Genomic DNA, 18834 nt, shown 5'->3' with positions numbered 1-18834 from the left:
TATCAAGAAAATTCTAGTTGAATCTGAAAATCTCTTCTATGTAACATTTGTGTTTAGAAAATATTTTCATGGGAAAAACCCCCCAAAACAAAACAAAAAAATATTTATAGCTCTCATATTTTTGTATCGAAGTATAACTTACATACAGTAGAATTCACTCTCACTGGCATACAGTTCTGAGTTTTAACAAATGAATACAGTTCATGTACAACATTTTGAAGATTTATCTTGTCTTTTATTCCAAGTACTTTGTGATTTCGTGGTCATTGATGGATTACCATTTTGAATTGAAGGGATTGTACTACAGCTTTTCAGAATTTTGTAATTTTAGTAATTTCCGATGTTTTGGCTTTGTGCTTAGGAGTATTAATAAATAACATACTAAGGAATTTACTTTTCTTCTCTTTTCCTAACTTCAGCGCCTTAGTGTAGCCTGTGTCGTTTCTGGCCTCAACCATTGTAGCAACCTGTGCGTCGGCTTCGCTGTCTTCCACGTGAATTCCTTTCTAACTCATTTTCCACGCTGCTGCTGCTGCTGGTCTTTCTAAGGTACAGAACTGATTATCTCAATTCTCTGCTTAAAAGCTTTCATTGGCTCCTGTTGCCTATAGAACAAAATACGTACCTTTTCAAATCAGAGTCTTTCACGAGCTGGTTCCTGCCTCAAGTCTGGCCGTGCCTTCCTGCCCTTTCCTTCCTTTGCGTTTGCCTGTCCGCGCTAATTGCTGATTCCCAGACATGCCGTGTTCTCTGTCATCATGGTAGTTTTGTGTTTTCTTCGGACATGCAGGCCTTTTTTTTTTCCCCCATCGGTGCCTCACTTCCCCAAACCTTCAGATGTGGTCAGATGTCCTCTGGGTGTTCTGCGTGCCTCGTGCCTCTGCAGTGGTGTTTGTGCCTGTGGCTTCTTCACTTGCCCGAGCGCCTCCTCTGGCCCCTGAGCTGCTTGGCATCAGGGAGGATGTCCACTCCGGTGTTGCCGCTGGTGTGCACAATCCTGGATACAAGTAAGTGTTCAGAGTATTGTTCACTTAGTATCGTTTGCTCTAGGTAGGGAGGAGGGAAATGTGTTATCACAGCAATGGGCACCAGAATTCTTTGTATGGAGGGAGCGGCCTTGCAGGCAGGTATTGCCTTGACCTCAAGCTCACTCAGGGATGGGAGTATGGGTGTTAGCTAGGGCTGAGAGGTCAGAAGTAGAGGAAGCTGCCTGACAGGCAACACGGGGACAGATTTGTTGGGTTTGCTCCTCAGAGAGAAAGAGAGAGAGAAAAGGAGGAAAGTCGGAAAAGCCTTGTGAAGCCAGGGAATAGGTGAGGTAAAGACCCCTTCCTTCAAAGACTGGAAGACGGTGAGAAATTAAGACTGTTCCTCCTTCTGGTTCCCTTTTCATTGCTGCCCTGTGTGCCAGAAATCTCTGCCTTTCTCCATAAATCTCCACCAAAGCCTTTCTTACCAAGGGATGCTTTCTGCCTGTGTTTGGGTTTTGTTACTTTCATAGAACTCGGGAGGAGCCCCTGTCACACAGGGATCGAGCAGTGCGGAGCAGAGGTACCTGAGGATCTCAGAGGGCACTGAGGATATGTCAGCTCTCCTGGGAATTGAGAGAAGCCTTGGAGGGGAGGGAAAGTCTTTGGACCAGCACAAGTCTTGGCTCTGCTGGTGTGAGTCCTTTGGTCTAGATTATTGAGCTGGCAAGCCCCAGCCAGTAAGTAGGATACATACATGAGAAAAAAGTGGAAATGAATGTACAAGATGAGAGTAGCTAGTATTAGGATGGTGGGGTTATAATCGCCGCCACCTCTGAAACTGTTTCTGCTACAGTTCATGGTAAAAGAAAAGTTCTAAAAAGAGAGAAATGTCTACAATATCGTGCTGTGATCTTATTCTCCCCAGTACTTGGAAATTAGAGGTCAGTGTTGATTTCTTTAACATTGAAGGTGCTAGAAAGGGGAAGGTGAAAGTAATTATTGAGGAATAGGGAATTTGAGCCAGGACTGAAACTCCTTTCTTTACCAAAAACAGGAACTTTTTTTTTATTGACTTGTTAGGCTTTGTCCCCCCACCCTTTTTTTTTTAAATTGATGAGATAATGTCTCAGAGAGGAAAATAAACCTGTTAAGTGCCTGAAAGTTGGGCAAGCTCTTGTGTAAGATGAGTGGTGTTTAAGCTTTCTAAGTTGGTGTTCTGTAGATCACAGATTTATAATAAATCATGGCTTAATTGTTTTGGTTTCAGCGGGGACAGGCCGTTGCCCTACTTCCTGTTGCACTTGCGGCTAATCTCACAATGCTGCTTTCTGTAATTGTTCTCCTTTTCTTCCGAGAAGAAAAAAGTCACAAAACCATTGACAAGGTCACAGTACGCTACTATGTTGTCTTATAGTTATTGCTGTTATTGAAGTGTTCTTGATAGTGACAAGATTGATGCTGGATTGTTCTGTCATTTGTGTCTTCTCCTCGTGCTCGGGTTTCATGCATGTAGCTATAATTACAATCTCAAAAGATTGACGTATCAACTCAAATGACACTTGACCAATTTAGAGCGGGAAACACAGACAACTACCTGAAACACTTGTGTTTGCTTGACGAGTGCATGTTTTCCTTTTGGGTAAGGCTATCAATGTAAAATAGGGCTGCTTGCAAAGCATGGAATTAGAAAAAAAGGGAGTTGGTTGTGTACTCTACCAGAGAAAGGCTTAGGAGAACAATATGGCCGTCTCCGGGATAGGGGTGTTGCTTCCTAGGGGACCTGGTATTTGAAGCTAATGATCAGGGTGTCCCCTGGAAAGTGCTAGAAACACATTGCCTCATTTGGCATTCTGTTTTTTAGTGTTCGTTTTTTCCCATCTACCTTTTGTTGTCCACTCTTTAAATATCTTAGTTCTTTCTTTGTTTCGACAGTTCAGATTCTAGGTTTATAGTGGTTTTTGTCACATAAGGTGACTTTTTAGAGATCTCATTTCATCCCCCTGTGCATGTTGGCCAAGCTGATTTCTGAGGCATTTTGCTGTTGACTCAATGCATTGCTTCTCTGGTACTCCCGCCTGGAGTAGAAAGACCACGGATAATCTTTTTTTCCATCCTTAACACAGCCTTATTCTTCTCTCTGTCTTTTAATCCTTCTCTCTTTCTGTCCTGGATCCCATCATTTATCCCTTCCCGAAGGATCTACTCTCTCTGCCCACAGGCCTTCTCTTTCATCTGACTGCTGAGTTGGAAAAATATTTCATATAATTCTTTTCCCATTCTCACTCTGTTCCTTCCTTTCGTATCCTTACATCGAATGAAGTGTTTCCATGGTTTTTAAGGTTGTTGTCTTGTTTGCCCCTCCCCAGCCATATACCCTGACCTCCCAGCCTAGACTTGGGGATGAAACTATGACTCAGGAACAGCCAACTGGAAGAGATGCTCAGGACAAGGTGTTGGTAATAGGGGAGCAGCAGGGAACTGTGCAACTCGCGTGCCCCATCAGGGAGCACCACCATCCCAGCACCTCTGTGTTCACCAGCCCTAAGCTCTCAGAACCAGTGTTCAGGGTTTTTTTCTGGAGATTTCATGATGTAGGCATGACTGGTTAAATCACTGGCCATTGGTGATTAACTTAATCCCTAGCGCCTCTCTCTTCCCTGGAGGGGACAGAGGGGAGGGTGGGGCTGAAAGTCCGAGGTCTTTCTAGCAACCAGTCCCCAACCTGAAGTTCTCTGGGGCCCTTAGCCCCCAGTCATTTTAGCATACAAAAGACACTCTTACCACTCTGGACATTTCCTAAGCTTCTAGAAGCTGTGTGCTGGGAGCCTCGACAAAGACCAAATCTACATTTCCCGTTGTACCGCCTTTTGACTTCATCGTTAATGAGGGTTGGGTTTTTTTGTTTTTGTTTTTTTGTTTTTTCCTGGCATTCTTTCTTCGGATTCTGTACACTGTTCATTTTCCCACCTTTTCTCTGGCTCTTTTTCTTCCTGCATCCTAACTCCTGATTGTCAGCAAGACTTGCCCTTCTTTTTGTGTGGTCTCCTGAGGACTTTTTTCTTAAAGTGTTTGCTCCTCTCCTAATAACTTGTTTTCCCTCTGCCCTTCTAAGTTCTTTGGGACCTCTGGAACAAAAGACAGATTAATATGAGAAGAACATACAAATTTATGTAAAAAGTCTTACGTGACATGGGAGCCTTCATAAGGAAAGGAAGACCCAGGAGACATAAACCTGTGCATTATTGTGTTAGGTTTGATGGAGTGGAAAGTTGTAGAAAAGGAGTAAGAGAGGACCAAGGTATGAGGTAAGTGTGGTAACTGGAGAGAAACCTAGCAAGGCCTGTTTGTTCACACTCCTCCCTGTGTCCCTTGTCTACAGAGATAGGGATGCTCATGGGACTCCTGGGTGGCTTAGTCAGTTAAGCATCGGACTCTTGATCTCGGCTCAAGTCATGATCTCATGGTTCATGAGTTCATGCCCGGCATCAGACTTCTGCACTGATGGCGCTGAGCCTGCTTGGGATTCTGTCTCTCCTTCTCTCTCTGCCCCTCCTCTGCTTGTGTGCGCTCTCTCTCTCTCTCTCTCTCTCTCAATAAATAAATTAACTAAAAATTTTTTTTTAATAAAAAATAAAAATGAAAAAAAGAGATAGGGATGCTCCTTCCTCTGGTACAGGGAGGGTGCGTTTCACAGGAGGTCTTGCTTCAGGGGAAGGTCAGAAACTCCTTCCTGTACCTGCTGTTGATTCTGAGATTACTTCAGTTTAAAATATCCACCATGCCAAGGTGCTATGTTTGGTGGGTGGATGGCATGTTCTGAACCCCATCAGTGTGCTGTCTCTTCCAAACTTCAGTTCCTTGTCTAGAACTGTCTACATGGCAGCCTTTTCGGAATGCCTAGCTGTCCCTCCAAAATCAGTGTTGAAACCCCAAAACTTCCCCGTTCAACTTCCCCTTTCCACAATATTCACCAGTAACACTACCATTCACCAGACTTTCATTTCTTGTACTTTAGATATGGGGCCAAAGGGCAGAGGGAGGAACAGAGTTTCATTTATTTATTTTTGAAAGTGGGGACCCTGTCCTGTTTGCTTTTGTGGTCTCAGCACCCAAATCAGGGGTTCAGCAAATGTTTCTTGAACTGAATATTGCAGTGATTCTTAGGTTCGCTCGTTCCTCTTTGCTCTAGTTTCTACTCAGACCAGAGTCTTGTTAGCACACATCTGGTTTATTGCATTAACCTCACCACCTTTTAGCTTTAGTCTTCCCCTTGCTGCTTTCCACATGGCACACTACTGCCAAAGCAGTTTTCTAAAACCTTACTTTCATCTTGTCAAGAGCCATTATTGTTTATGGATTCAATTGAAACCAGTCTGGCATTCTAAGTTTTGAATCCCCTAGTTTCCTGTTCCTACTTGATGTAATATTTTTCTGTTTTTCCCACATAAGCCCATTGTAGCTAATTAGAACAATCCTCTTCTTATTCTGTGTTAGGAAAAGACTTATTCCTACTTAAGCTTTTGCTCCTGATATTCTTCTAGCCCAGAATTCCCTAGCCGATCTCTTATTTTCAAATCATATACTTCTTAAAGACCTAACAGCTGGCTCATGTGTCAGTAGGTACTCAGTGAATGTTTGTTAAATGAGTAAATGAGAACTTGTATTCTCAGTGAGCATTTGTAAGTAGCTTTACATGACAATGATATCCCCCCCAATATCCATAGACTCCATAATCCTTTCTAATAAATTACATTTCTTGTAGTTTATTGCAAGTTTATTAAGTGATTAATCCATTGAATAAAATGGTATCTGAGTACCTCACTCATTTACTAACAACTTACTTGAAATAGCTTCAAAAGCATTCTTCTTCTTCTTTACTTTTACTTTAATTGTAAAAGTGCTTTAAATTAAGCCTTTTCTTAGCTTTAACACAAGTGAATTCTTGGATCTAATCAAATGATTTCGGCACATGCTCTGAGCAATTACATTTGTGCAGCTTAGCAGAAACTATGGCAACAGAATGAAAAATGTGTTTTTCCTGATTGTTTTCCTCCATGAGATTGGGAAGTTCCAACTTAAACATCTCAAGTTAAAAGAAATGGTCATAGATAAGATGCATTACAAATTACTTTTGGTGGAATTGCCTAGAAAGTTGGGTTAAGAAGCCATTTATCAATCATAAGTTTATGGCTCAAATCCTGGAAGGAGGTGCCAAGGATTACAAATAGTAATCTTTGCTGGGAATATGGGAGATTTTCAAGGTTTACTTTAGACCTATTTGTATTGTCTATTTTTTTTTTAAGCCACAAACCAGGATTATTTTATAATAATAGAACAAACAACAAAGTTATTTAAATTTGGGAGAAAAGAGAGTTATCTGGTTTGTCTAAATTTATTATTTAAAAAAATACATCAGTCATTATTTTCCTACACAGCACACAACCATATTATTATACAAGGAACCAAAGGAATCTAGTTGTAGTGTAAAACACCAAGTACTTTATATTCATTGTGTAAGACAAGATTTTTCCTTTAAGAGCTATTAATAAGTCAAGACTGTTTTCTAAAGAGAATCAGTTAAACAACTGAAATTCGTTTAAGTTTTGGCAAATCTTTTGTAAAGTTCCATTGACTTCTTGTAAAGGAACTCATGAAATTCACCCTTAAAAGTGATTTCCTTATCAGGAAATATGCATTATAGGATAATAACACTAATGAAGAAGTGAAAGATTTTCAATGGGGGTAGTTTCCAATATCTTAATAAGAAAAAAATTGGTGAAAATTGCTTTATGAAAGCATTATCTTTTCTAAATGAATAAACTGAGTAATGCATTAATGTAAAAAAAAATCCCTTTGACGAGAAGAGACTGTCTGAGCTGATTAACAATAGAGATAGGCCTAACATAGATCTTGAAAGGTTTAAAAATATTTTCTTTGTTTTAGTCTGCGCTTACTAATATTTAACAACTCATGAGATAGGCATTGAAATAGCTGCTAGACACAAATAACTGACATGGTTGTACTATTATGTACTAATTAATAGCTTATGTAGCAATTAAATAGTTTGTTGATATTCTTTGTTATTTTATATATTTGTGAAGAGGTTTCATAAGGCATTCTTTCTGTGGGAAGGAGTTAATCCTTTTAGTTAGGATTTGGGAGCTGAGGGTAAGGTTTTGGTGCCATTAAGTTATTAGAGCCAGAAATCCAGAAATGCCCAACCTCTGTCCAGCCAAACTACTCTTATCCTTTGGGAGTCATGAGGGGACTGTCTGCAAGGAACAGTAGTAGCCAGTGGGACTCAGAGGTGCCACATTAATAAAGGCTTGTAAACTTCCAGCACATCAGTGTAGAAGTCTCCTTAACAGTGGCCTTGGTGCAAGCAGTTTGGGCTTAAGGCCTATGTCGGGACTCCTGCTTCCCTTCCAACTTCATCCAATCACCAATTACCCCATCACATTCAATCAGCATGTTGAGATGAGTGTTTGATTTGGAGGGGAGGGCACCTGGGTGGCTCAGTCGGTTGAGCATGGGACTCTTGATTTTGGCTCAGGTCATGATCCCAGGGTTGTGTGATTGAGCCCCATGTCAGGCTCCACACTTACCATGGAGCCTGCTTAAGATTCTCTCTCTCTCTCTCTCTCTCTCTCTCTCTCTCTTTCTCTGTCTCTGTCTCTCTCTCTTTCTTGCTCTCAAAAAAAAAACTGGCGGGGAGAACAAACTAGTAAGTGAACCAAGTCCCAAAAGAACCTCTGAATCTGCTTAGTTGATTATTGTATACAGTAGTCTCCCACCTTACCCACGGGAGATCAATTCCAAGACCCCCAGCAGATGCCTGAAACCACGGATAGTACCAAACCCTCTATATACTATGCATCCTCCTATACATATATACCTATAATAAAATTTACTTTATAAATTAAGCACAGTAAGAGATTAACAACAATATTTAATAATCAGGACAGTTACAACAGTGTATTGTAATGAAAGTTGTGAGACTGTGGTCACTCTCTCAAACTATCTTATTGAACTGTACTCACCCTTCTTGTGATGATGTGAGAAAATAAAATGCCTGTGTGATGAAGAGCTTGAGGTGAGGTGGATGATGTAGACATTGTAACATAGCGTTTGGCTACTATTGACCTTCTGAGGATGGTCAGAAGGAGGATCATCTGTGCCTGGCCCATGGTGAACTGTGGGTAACTGAAACCACAGAAGGTGAAACTGTGGATAAGGGGACTGCTGTATAGTGAAGGAGAAGTGCAAGAGAATGGCCACTGGGCCCCAGGAGGTCAGGCCAGGCCAGGCCAGGCCAGGAGTTGGAGGCAATAAAACAAACCTTGTGTGGAGACTGTTGCTTTAACACAGTGACCCCACCTACTGTTAACGGTGCCCAGTCAGGATTTTGGACTCTTGAATAATTAGATTAGTAACTGCTCTTACCTGTGGGTAGGACTAGACAGGGGGTGGGCAGAGGCTTGCCTGGCACAGGAAAAGGAGCTCCTGCAAGCACAATAAAGTGCCATTTACTTTCACGTAGGAAGGCAAACAATGGACAGTTCTGTCTCTCAGTTCTAAATGCTCGGTTCTGGTACGGTCTGGCCCCAGGCATGGAGTAGCTCCTGATCAGCATACATTTTGGACTTTACTAAGGCGTGTAATGACTCAGAAATGCAGATTTCTGTGATTGGCTGATGTTTACTTTACCTCCAGGGTGAAATACAATGTGTAAATATTTTAAGTCTTGTTCTAATAAATGTTGGTATTGTGCTGGGAAGTTGGAGCTCTTGATCTTGGCTTAATAATTTAATTAAGAGAAATATAGTTTTAGACTTTCATATTCAAAGGCTTCTAAATAGTGACAATAGCATAGAAATGAGAACCATTTAGACACCTAGACTCACATGCCCAAATATATGTTTGTTGGTTCTTAGGATTCTATATATAGTATCATATTTACCATTTGTCTATATGTGTTTTATTGTTAACACAGTGAAAAAAGTCTTTATAACTGATAAATTCTTCCCCATGCCTAAATATTGATAGAGCTTCCTATTAATTTGCTTCCATATGTCTGATTACTCACTTTGCCTAACAGATGTCATGTAAAAGAATTATATGGATATTAAGTTCAAGATCCCTGAGTTGGGCTTATATCAAATTACCTTTCTAATTTTATTTTACTCTTTGAAGTTAACTTGCGAGGGGAGTAGTTAAAGTAGAAACTCTGTAATTGTAGGGGAGGAGAACCTTTCTCTTCCTTTCTTGTAGGTTCTTTGGCTGGCCTAATAATTAAATTGATATAACACAAGTTAACAGGGGAAAAAAAAACACATTTAATTTTGTATGTACAGGAGCCTAAAGAAATACAAGACTGAAAGAAGTGACCAAAGCAGGTAGCTTTGTGAAGAATTGACAAAAGGGTTTAGTCTTGGGTATCAAATTAGGGAGGCAGTAACAGCTTGTTTATATAGCTTTCTTGGCCCTAAATCCCCTATTTCTGATAATAAGAGCCTTCTACCCTCCTAGTACAGGGAGGATACCTTTCAAATGAGAGATTTATTTGCTGCCTTCAGGGTAGACCCAGGAGGTCACTGTCCTTTCACTGGCTGTGTCTTAAGGAACTTTAATTCTAAAGAACCAGTATGCCAAAGTGGCGTATTTGGAGGGGGCGTGTTCTGCTCCCCTTCATGATGTTGACTATAATGAGGGAAGACTTTTCTTTCTCATAATTTCACAAAAAGACCGTCTACTGGAGAATTCCATTGTAGAAAACAGCTGTAAAACCTGGATTTAATGTAAAAAGCAACTATTTAAGGCACTGGAGAGTGAACAGAAGCAGATAGACTCTACTGGGGAGTACACAGTTGGAGGAGGGAAGGGAGGGAGCTATAAGAAGTAACTTTGCCTTTTCACTGATTTTAGCTTCAGGCTAAGTACAGTCTGTACTCTGGGGACTCTGGTGGAAAAACAGTAGTCTCTTTGGCCAGGGAGACTAGAAAACTGAAACCAGAGAACCCTGATCACTGAAGATAGGGGAGAAATCCCAGAAAAAGAACAGCCAGAGGAGGGGGAGTCCTTAGCTTTTGTGAGCACACATCTCTGACTGCCCTCTGAGCCCTGCATGAGTACAGTGGACTCAGAAAAACTCGGGTAAAGACAAAAAATCTCAACTGGACTGGAGCTGCCTCCTAAGAAAAATAGTTTACAGTTCAAGCCGACCCAAGATATTTGCCGGCTAAATGAAAGAAACAACTGTCACTGGAGGAAAAAAACAATCTCTCATCTCCACAAATTAACATTTCTACAGTCCATAATTACCCCATATATGGAGAATCAAGAAAATGGAACATATCAGAGAGGAAGAAAATCAGTTGAATTCTACCCTGAGATGAACGAGATATTGGCTGTACCAAGCAAGACTTTTAAAGCAGCTGTTATAATATCCTCAGTGAAATAAAACGTCATGCTCTCAGTGAATAACAAAACAAGAAATCCTATCAGGAAAATAGAAACAATGAAAAAGAACCAAATGGAAGTTCTAGAGTTGAAAAATACAATATTTGAAATAAAAATTCAGTAGCTGGATTTAACAGTTGAATGGAGGTGCAAAAGGAAAAGTACATGAACTTTGAAGATAGAGCAATAGAAATCAATTTGAAGAACAGAGAGAAAACATATGGGGGGGAATGAACAGAGTCTCGGGGACTTTTCAGGTTGAATCAAACAATCTAACATGGACATAATTGAAATTTCAGAGGAGAGACAGAATGGGATAGAAAATTTTCTTTTGAAAAATTAAGGCCGAAACCCCCCAAATTTGATGAAAAACAGAAACTTACAGATACAAGATCCTTAGTGAATACCAGGGTGACCGAACCCAAAGAAGTCCACATCAGTACACATCACGGCAAAACTTTCAAAAGCAAATGTTGAAAGCAGTAAGAGAAACATGATACATTTAAATTACTGCCTTCACCTGGGAAACCATGGAGGCCAAAAGAGAATGGAAGAACATGTTTATATAAAGTGCTGGATATTGAGGAGGGCACCTGTTGAGATGACCACTGGGTGTTGTATGGAAACCAATTGGACAATAAATTTCATCTTAAAAAATAAATAAGCAGGAAAAAAAAGTGCTGGAAGAAAAGAAAAAAGCCTGTCAACCCAGAATTCTTTATCGAAGAAAAATATGCTTCAAAAAGGAAGAGGGTTCCAGATTTAGTTAGTGGCAGCAGTGACACAACTTGTGAATAGACTAAAAAGCATGGATAGATACGCTTTAAAAGGGTGAGTTTTATGGAATGTGAATATCTCCATAAAAAGATTTGAATGAAGGTAAGAAAGACTCTTTCAGATAAAAGAAAACTTGGAGAATTCTGCGCTACAAGAAATGTCAAAGGAAGTTCTTCCAGGCTCAAGAAAACTTATACCAGATGAAACTTTGGATCCTTGGAAAATATAAGAAAGATCATCAAAAATGATAAATATCTACAGAAATGCAGAAGTCTCTCTCTTTCCTCTTTCTTTGTAAATCATATAAGGAAAACTGATAGCATTGTCTTGTGCATAATTGCATATATAGAAGATAATAACTCCATTTAATATATATCAGTAGTCCATAAAGAATGATTACAAAGTTTCTACGGTTTTAGGGGAATGGAACAGTATAAATTATAAGAGGACTGTGGGTAATTAAAGATGTACACTGTACTCCTTAGGGCAACAACTGCACTAATAATGTAAAAAGTAGACCTAAAATGCCACGTGAAAATTGAAATGAAATTCTAAAAACCATTTAAATGTTTTGCTGTTGTTTTTTTTAAGTCAGGAAAGTAGAAACATGGGAACAAACAGAAAAAACAAGTTAAAGGGCGCCTGGCTGACTCTTGATCTTGGGGTTGTGAGTGCGGGCCCCACGTTGGGTGTAGAGGTTACTTAAATAAAGGGAAGAGGCAAGTTAAAAACAAGTAATAAAATGGTAAACCCAAATCCAGCCATCTCAACAATTTCATGAAATTGTCAGTAGGTTAAGTTCAATGGGTATAGGGTTTGGTGTGCAAAATTAAAAAGTTCCAGAGATCTGTTGCAAACACAGTACATGTACTTAACACCACTGTATTATATACTTAAAAATGGTTAGGGTGGTAAATTTTATGTTACATGGTTTGACCACAAGTAAAATATTTTAATTATGCATTTAGTTAAACTTTGTTTTTTTTCAACGTTTATTTATTTTTGGGACAGAGAGAGACAGAGCATGAACGGGGGAGGGGCAGAGAGAGAGGGAAACACAGAATCGGAAACAGGCTCCAGGCTCTGAGCCATCAGCCCAGAGCCCGATGCGGGGCTCGAACTCACGGACCGCGAGATCATGACCTGGCTGAAGTTGGACGCTTAACCGACTGCGCCACCCAGGCACCCCACATTTAGTTAAACTTTGGAAGGACACTGAAGTCACTTATCCCCCTGAAACTTTTAATTCTAGAAGTTCGCAGCTGGGTCTGATTTGCTTGAAGTTGGAGGCCCAGAGCATTATTTATTTGCAAACACTTATAATGATGTTCTGTGGCACACAACAAGCTCCGTATAAATTTAACTCCTAGAATCCGCATCAGATCCCTATGAGGTAGGTGTTATTTTATTTTCTGCCATTTTATTATGGACATTTTCAAATATACAGAGAATTTGGAAGAACTACATGTTGAACACCCTCCCACTCACTGTCTGGATTCTGTAATTAACATTTATCGTATTTGCTTTATCACATATCTGTCCATACCTCTATTCACCCCTTAATCCATCTTATTTTTTTAAGCATTTCAAAGCAAATTGCAGACATCAATGTGCTTTGAGGGTAGATATTTTTATTATCCTCATTTTACACTAGAGGGGACCTGAGACACAGAGAAGTTAATTAATTTGTTCAAGGTCACATGGCTTTTAAGTGGTAGAAATAGAATTTAGTTTAGGCCTCCTTTAACCACATCTATAGAATGCTGGTTGGCACAATATTAATAGGTATTGCCATAAAAAAATAATTTTGTGATCCAATAAATTTGGTAAATACAGTATCTGAGTTTTAGATTCACATGCAGATTTTCATGGTGTAGAATCTATGAAGTTCAGCAGTAAAGAAACCTGTAACCTGATTAACTTTGTTTAAGCCGATCATTTCAGGTTTAGTTGACTTGAAAGCATCTTTTCCCCCTAAGCATAACACCTATTAACATCTTGTAGTATAGGACCAGAATCAATGGAATATATTTTGGAAAATGCTCATTTGTAAGATATCCTAATTTTGTTTATCTAGGACAGAATATTTTTTTATTAAATTTTTTTTAACATTTATTTATTTTAGAGAGACAGAGCATGAGTGAGGGAAGGGCAGAGAGAGAGAGACACAGAATCTGAAGCAGGCTCCAGGCTCTGAGCTGTCATCACAGAGCCCAATGCAGGGCTCAAACTCACAAACCGTGAGATCATGACCTGAGCTGAAGTCCAATGCTTAACCGACTGAGCCACCCAAGTGCCCCTGAAGACTTCATTTTTTAGAGCGATTTTAATTTATAGAGAATTGAGCAGGAAGTGCAGAGAGTTCCTGCAGAGCACCCGCCTCCACCTTCTCCCAGAGCCTCCCCTCTGAACATCTTACATTAGTGTGTCTCATTTGGTACAGCCTATGAGCCAATTCTGTGACGTTATTTTCACCCAAAGCCCACAGTTTACAGAGCTCCATCTTTCTTGTAGTTGTGGTAAAATACGTATCATATACGTATCAAATTTACCACTTTAACCAGTTTTAAAAAAATTTTTTAAATGTTTATTTATTTTTGACAGAGAGAGAGAGACAGAGCATGAGCAGGGGAGGGGCAGAGAAGAGGGAGACACAGAATTTGAAGCAGGCTCCAGGCTCTGAGCTGTCAGCACAGAGTCCTGCGTGGGGCTTGAACCCACGAACTGTGAGATCATGACCTGAGCTGAAGTCGGACGCTTAACCAGCTGAGCCACCCAGGCGCCCCCAGAATATGTTTTTAAAGAGTTAATACTTTCAAACAAATTTTAGAGCTGGCAGAGATCTTAGATTTTATTCAGGTCTGACTTTTGATTTTGACTCAGGTCATGATCTCGCGGTTGGTTAGTTCCAACCCCACACTGGGCTCAGTGCTCACAGTGCAAAACCTGCTGCAGATACTCTGTCTCCCTCACTCTGCCCTTTCCCCACTTGTGCTATCTCTCTTTCTCTCCCTCTCTATCTCTCTCTCTCTAATAAATACATGTTAAAAGTTTTCCTGTAATATATAACATACAGAGAAGTATACAAAACATAGCTGTGTAGTTTAACAAATAATTATAAAGTGAACCCTGGCTTAACTACCCAAGTCAAGTAATAAAATATTGCTGGTATTTCAGAAGCCCCCAAGGGCCCCCTCCTGTTCCTGACCCCCTTAATTATTTCTTTTTTCTCTTTCTTTTTTTAGCTAATTTAACAGGACATGCTGAGAAGGTGGGGATTGAAAATTTTGAGCTCCTCAAGGTCCTAGGAACTGGAGGTAAGTCTTAAAAAAGCATTTGTTACTCCTATGACAAAGGATTGGTATCTCCAATACAGAAATCAGTTAAAATTTTAAAAGCGTAAGGAATCCAGTGGGAGAACTGTCAAAGAGCACAAACAAATGATTCATAGAAAAAATACAAAAGGAAAAATTTGGAAGAATTGGCAGGGATTTAGGAAAACCAATTTCTTTTACCCTGCTGTTGGGAATGTAAATTAGTTCAGTCTTTACATAGGACACAATACTAAAATCCCTAAAATTTATAGAGAGCTTGTTACTTGCCAAGTACTCTGTGAAATACTTTATGCTGATTAACTCATTCAGTCCTCACTCCATTTTATTCATATCCACTGGTCATCATTGTTAGTAACGAAAAACGCAAGACCCTTCAGAAACCTAACAAAAGTTAGGTTTGAGTTTGGTTAAATTGAACAGGGATCTTTATGTTTTGTAATTTAGACAATAGGATTGAAATGATGTGTTTTTAACAGTTTTGAAAATTCTCCATAATGTAAGAAGCTTAATAAGCTCAAAAAAAGGCTACAGACGAGAGTGTGCAACATACCATTTCTGTATGAATCAATGTCTACATGTGCACTTGACCCTTGAACAATGCAGGGGGTTACGGGTGCCAACCCCTGCACTGTTGGAAATCTGTGGGTAACTTTTGATTCCCCCAAAGCTTATCTAGTAATACAGTCTACTGTTGACGAGAAGCCTTACTGATAGCATAAACAGTTGATTAACACATAGTTTGTATATGTATTATATGCTGTATTCTTGCAATTAAGAAAGCTAGAGAAAATGAAATGTTATTAAGAAAATCATAAGAAATAGAAAATATATTTGCAGTACTATACTGTATTTATCAAAAAAAAATTACATGTATAAGTGGACTCATGCAGTTCAAACCTCTGTTGTTGAAGGGTCAGCAGTATATATGAATATAGAAAATTCTCTGGAAAATCACCAAAATGATAACAGTGGTTGTCCCAGGTGGTAGGATTTTGGACGATCTTGGTTTTTTGCCTTATACATTTCTGTGCCTCCTGGATTTTTGCTGCTGCCATGCTTGCTGCTCAAGAGTCAGGGCCTCTTGGACGTACAGCCTGTGCAGTTGCAGAGACCCCCACACTCAGAAGAGCCCCATGTTAGGTTTAATGCTCTGCTTTCACTGTCTTGAGATTCTAAGTAATTCATGAACAGGGCACCCCACATTGTCATTCTGCAGTCGGCCCACCATTTACACAGCTGGTCTTGCCAGGAACGCACCTGGTCTCTTCAGCTCTCTCTCTCTGGGATGTGTTGCTCTGTAGGTTTGCCACTGTGAGAACTTGGGACTCTCATTTTCCATCTTTAAGGTAGGGATGAAAAGGAGGATTTTAACTCTTTATTTTTGCAGTCTCGACAGGCCCTATTGTCTCTTTCCTGGAAGGGGAGGGAGAGCCTCAGAAAACAGACTATTTTTCTTCTCCACTAAAGTTTAGCTTCACACTCTCAGGGGCCTGTATGCCTTCCTAGATTCCCAGCCTCTTACCCGCCGTTGTCCGCAGGAAGGCATCTGCCCATAGATTCCTAAGTGCCGAGCCTTTTAGCAGGAGAAAAGTCCTTTCTCCTGGGCTTCCAGGATCAGTCCCAGCCACTGCCCTCGCATACCACGTATGCAATTTGTCTTTAGGTCATTCGGTATTGAGCTGTCACGCCTAGGGCCTTGCCATATAAGCTTTTCATGATTTTCCTGAGTAGTTCAGCATATTGTATAGAGCCAGCCTTTACAGCTGCCAGTGCATAAGCCCTATAATTTATTTTCATCAGCTAAATATTTTATTGTCAGGAAGAGTTTAGTATAATTGTCAACTTGGGAGAGTTTACTGTGCATTCTCTCCATCAGATCATTTGTAAAGATGTATTTTTAAAACAAACTAGCCTCACCCTACCATATCATTAAGAAATCATGCTTGCAAAATATCAAAATAATGTCGTTTATTCTTAACATTTGTTTCCTCTTTCAAAGGCAGTATCTCCTCGAAGAAGAAGAAAGGTCACAACTGTATGGTGACTGAATTTCCTTAGAAATAGTTTGTGCCATTTTGTCAAAGGCTTTTTCAGGTCAATTTATGTTATAGCCACAGAATTTGTTTTATCTGCATGTTTTTTATTCTAATCGCTTTACTGCAATATAATCACATGCCATATGGTCCATCCATTTAAAGTGTACAAGTCAGTGTTTTTAGTATATTTACAGAGCTGTGCAACCATCACCCCAGCCAGTCTTAGAACGTTTTCCTTACCTCAGAAAGAAACTATGAACCCTTTGTCTGTAACTTCCCAAGCTTGCCATCCTCCCAGCCCTAAACAACACTGACCTACTTCTATACATTATATTTGCCTGTTCTGGATATTTCATGTAATTGAATCATATAATTTGTGGTCTTTTGTGTCTGGCTTCTTCCAGTTAGCATAATGTTTTATAGATTCATCCATGTGGTAGCATGTATCAGTATTTCTTTCCTTTCCATGGCTTAATAATATCCCTCTATATGGATATACCACATTTTGTTTATCCATTCATCTGTCAATGGGATTTTTGGATTGTTTCTGCCTTTTGGCTATTATGAACAATGCTGCTGTGCGCATTCATGTATAAGTTTTTGTGTGAACATGTGTTTTAATTTCTCTTGGGTACACACTTAGCGGTGGGTTGCTATTCCATGTGATAATTCTATGTTTAATTTCTTGAAGGACTACTAGACTGTTTTCTAAAATGGCCACATCATTTTACATTCCCACCATTTTATATTCCCACCAGCAGTGTATGAGGGTTTCAATATCTCCACAACCTTATCAACACTTGCAGCTGTTCTTTTAGAAAATAAGTTATGAAAATCAGACTAAGATCCTGTTTTATTCCAGATATGGTCAAAGCCAAAAAACTTTTATTTAATATTAGTAGATAACCTCTCTGAAGCAAAATAGGCATGGAAACTACAGATCTCCTCAAGCCACTATTAACATGTAATATTAATAAATTTTCATCGCTGAATTTTATAACATGTAACAAAAACCATGAAACTAATTCTGTTCCTTGATCTGTCAATTTTATATTTGGCAGTATATTCCAAATACATAAGTAGAAATAGAAAGGCAGTTTATGTTCTCTTTCTGATAAGATGACAGCTTGCATATCTTGGAAAATCTTCCTCATTTTTAAACCCCTAAAGTGCTGGATAAAAACCTCTAAAGAAAGTCTACTAAATAGTATAGGTCAGCTTGTAAGAAGAAGAAAAATCCTTGGAATCCAAAAGGAAAACAGAACAGGAATCTAGAGAATAAATAAGCCCCTTGAAGGCAAAGGTTATTCTGGGGAAATGTACCAGTAGATTGTGAGCAGATTCTTTGGACTTAGCATTTCCATGCCTGGTATGAGGGACATCATCTAAGACTCCCGAGAGGTAGAAAAGGCTACTGCTTAGCAAACACTAAATAAGAAAAAAAAAAAATCAAGTCTGCAAAGGGAGGTGCAGAGGAAATTTTTCTGCCTCAGCATTGGCTCTGGGTGAAGGGAAAAAATAAATAAATAAAAGCGTTCCCTGAGCATTCACAACATAAGCCAGGCATCATGCGGGTTTGCAGCTTGAATTTGTACACATTTGTGTAATCCCAAAGAACAAAAAATAGGTAGGAATTTAGTTTACAGTCGTACTGAGTTGGTAGTATTCCCAGGTGCCTAGGAAAAGCAAATGTAAATCCTCTTTGAAAGAATAAACTGTTACCTAGACCATAAAGAAGTACCGAAGAAAGTTTTACAGACATGGTCTTAATTGTCAATGATCACAACATCCAAGAAGCAAGTCTCCATGAGTGAAAGACGTGGAAACAACAAATAGCAAAATTAGACCTGTAGAGACTGTTGGAATTATTAGGTCTGAAATATGATATAAATGTTGATATGGTCTTTAAAATTAAACAGAGCTTTGATGGTAATATTAAGGAAAAAAAGCGTGCTACAAAATGGACAGATTTGAAAGAGAACCAATAGTAGTTCTAGAAGTTGAAAAAGTAATTCAGATTATAAACTCAGTAGTTGGTTTACTAGCACATGAGATGTAGCTAAAGAGAATTAACATGTTGAGAGATGGGTTTGAGGAAAATGTGCAGAATATAAAATGGAGGAAAATGAGATGGCATTTATAAAAGAGAGATTAAGGGGCACCTGGGTGGCTCAGTTGGTTGAGTGTCTGACTTCAGCTCAGGCCACGAGCTGGTTAGTGAGTTTGAGCCCTGCATCAGGCTTGCTGCTGTCAGCC

The 18834-nt window shown here is 39.5% G+C and overlaps 1 protein-coding gene across 8 annotated transcripts in view; it reads left to right on the top strand.

Annotated features, from left to right (window-relative positions):
- RPS6KA5 (ribosomal protein S6 kinase A5) overlaps positions 1 to 18834 on the top strand; it is a 182455-nt gene that overhangs the window by 36599 nt on the left and 127022 nt on the right. For 7 of the 8 annotated variants that reach the window (XR_005791137.1, XR_005791136.1, XM_040478006.1 and 4 more), the window contains exon 2: positions 14453 to 14524. Coding sequence is in view for 4 of the 8 variants with exons in the window: in XM_040478006.1 (XP_040333940.1) it covers positions 14453 to 14524 (72 nt within the window). In the remaining 4 variants the exon portion in view is untranslated. Of the gene's footprint in view, positions 1 to 419; positions 550 to 14452; positions 14525 to 18834 lie in introns of all 8 variants that reach the window. The other variant, XM_040478007.1, reaches the window with a different exon arrangement.

The sequence above is a fragment of the Herpailurus yagouaroundi genome, unplaced genomic scaffold, assembly GCF_014898765.1.
Source record: "Herpailurus yagouaroundi ecotype Mexico unplaced genomic scaffold, PumYag 141, whole genome shotgun sequence".
Classification (NCBI taxonomy): domain Eukaryota; kingdom Metazoa; phylum Chordata; class Mammalia; order Carnivora; family Felidae; genus Herpailurus; species Herpailurus yagouaroundi.
The sequence above is the reverse complement of the archived record's forward strand: the minus strand, read 5'-3'. Positions and strand labels throughout refer to the sequence as shown.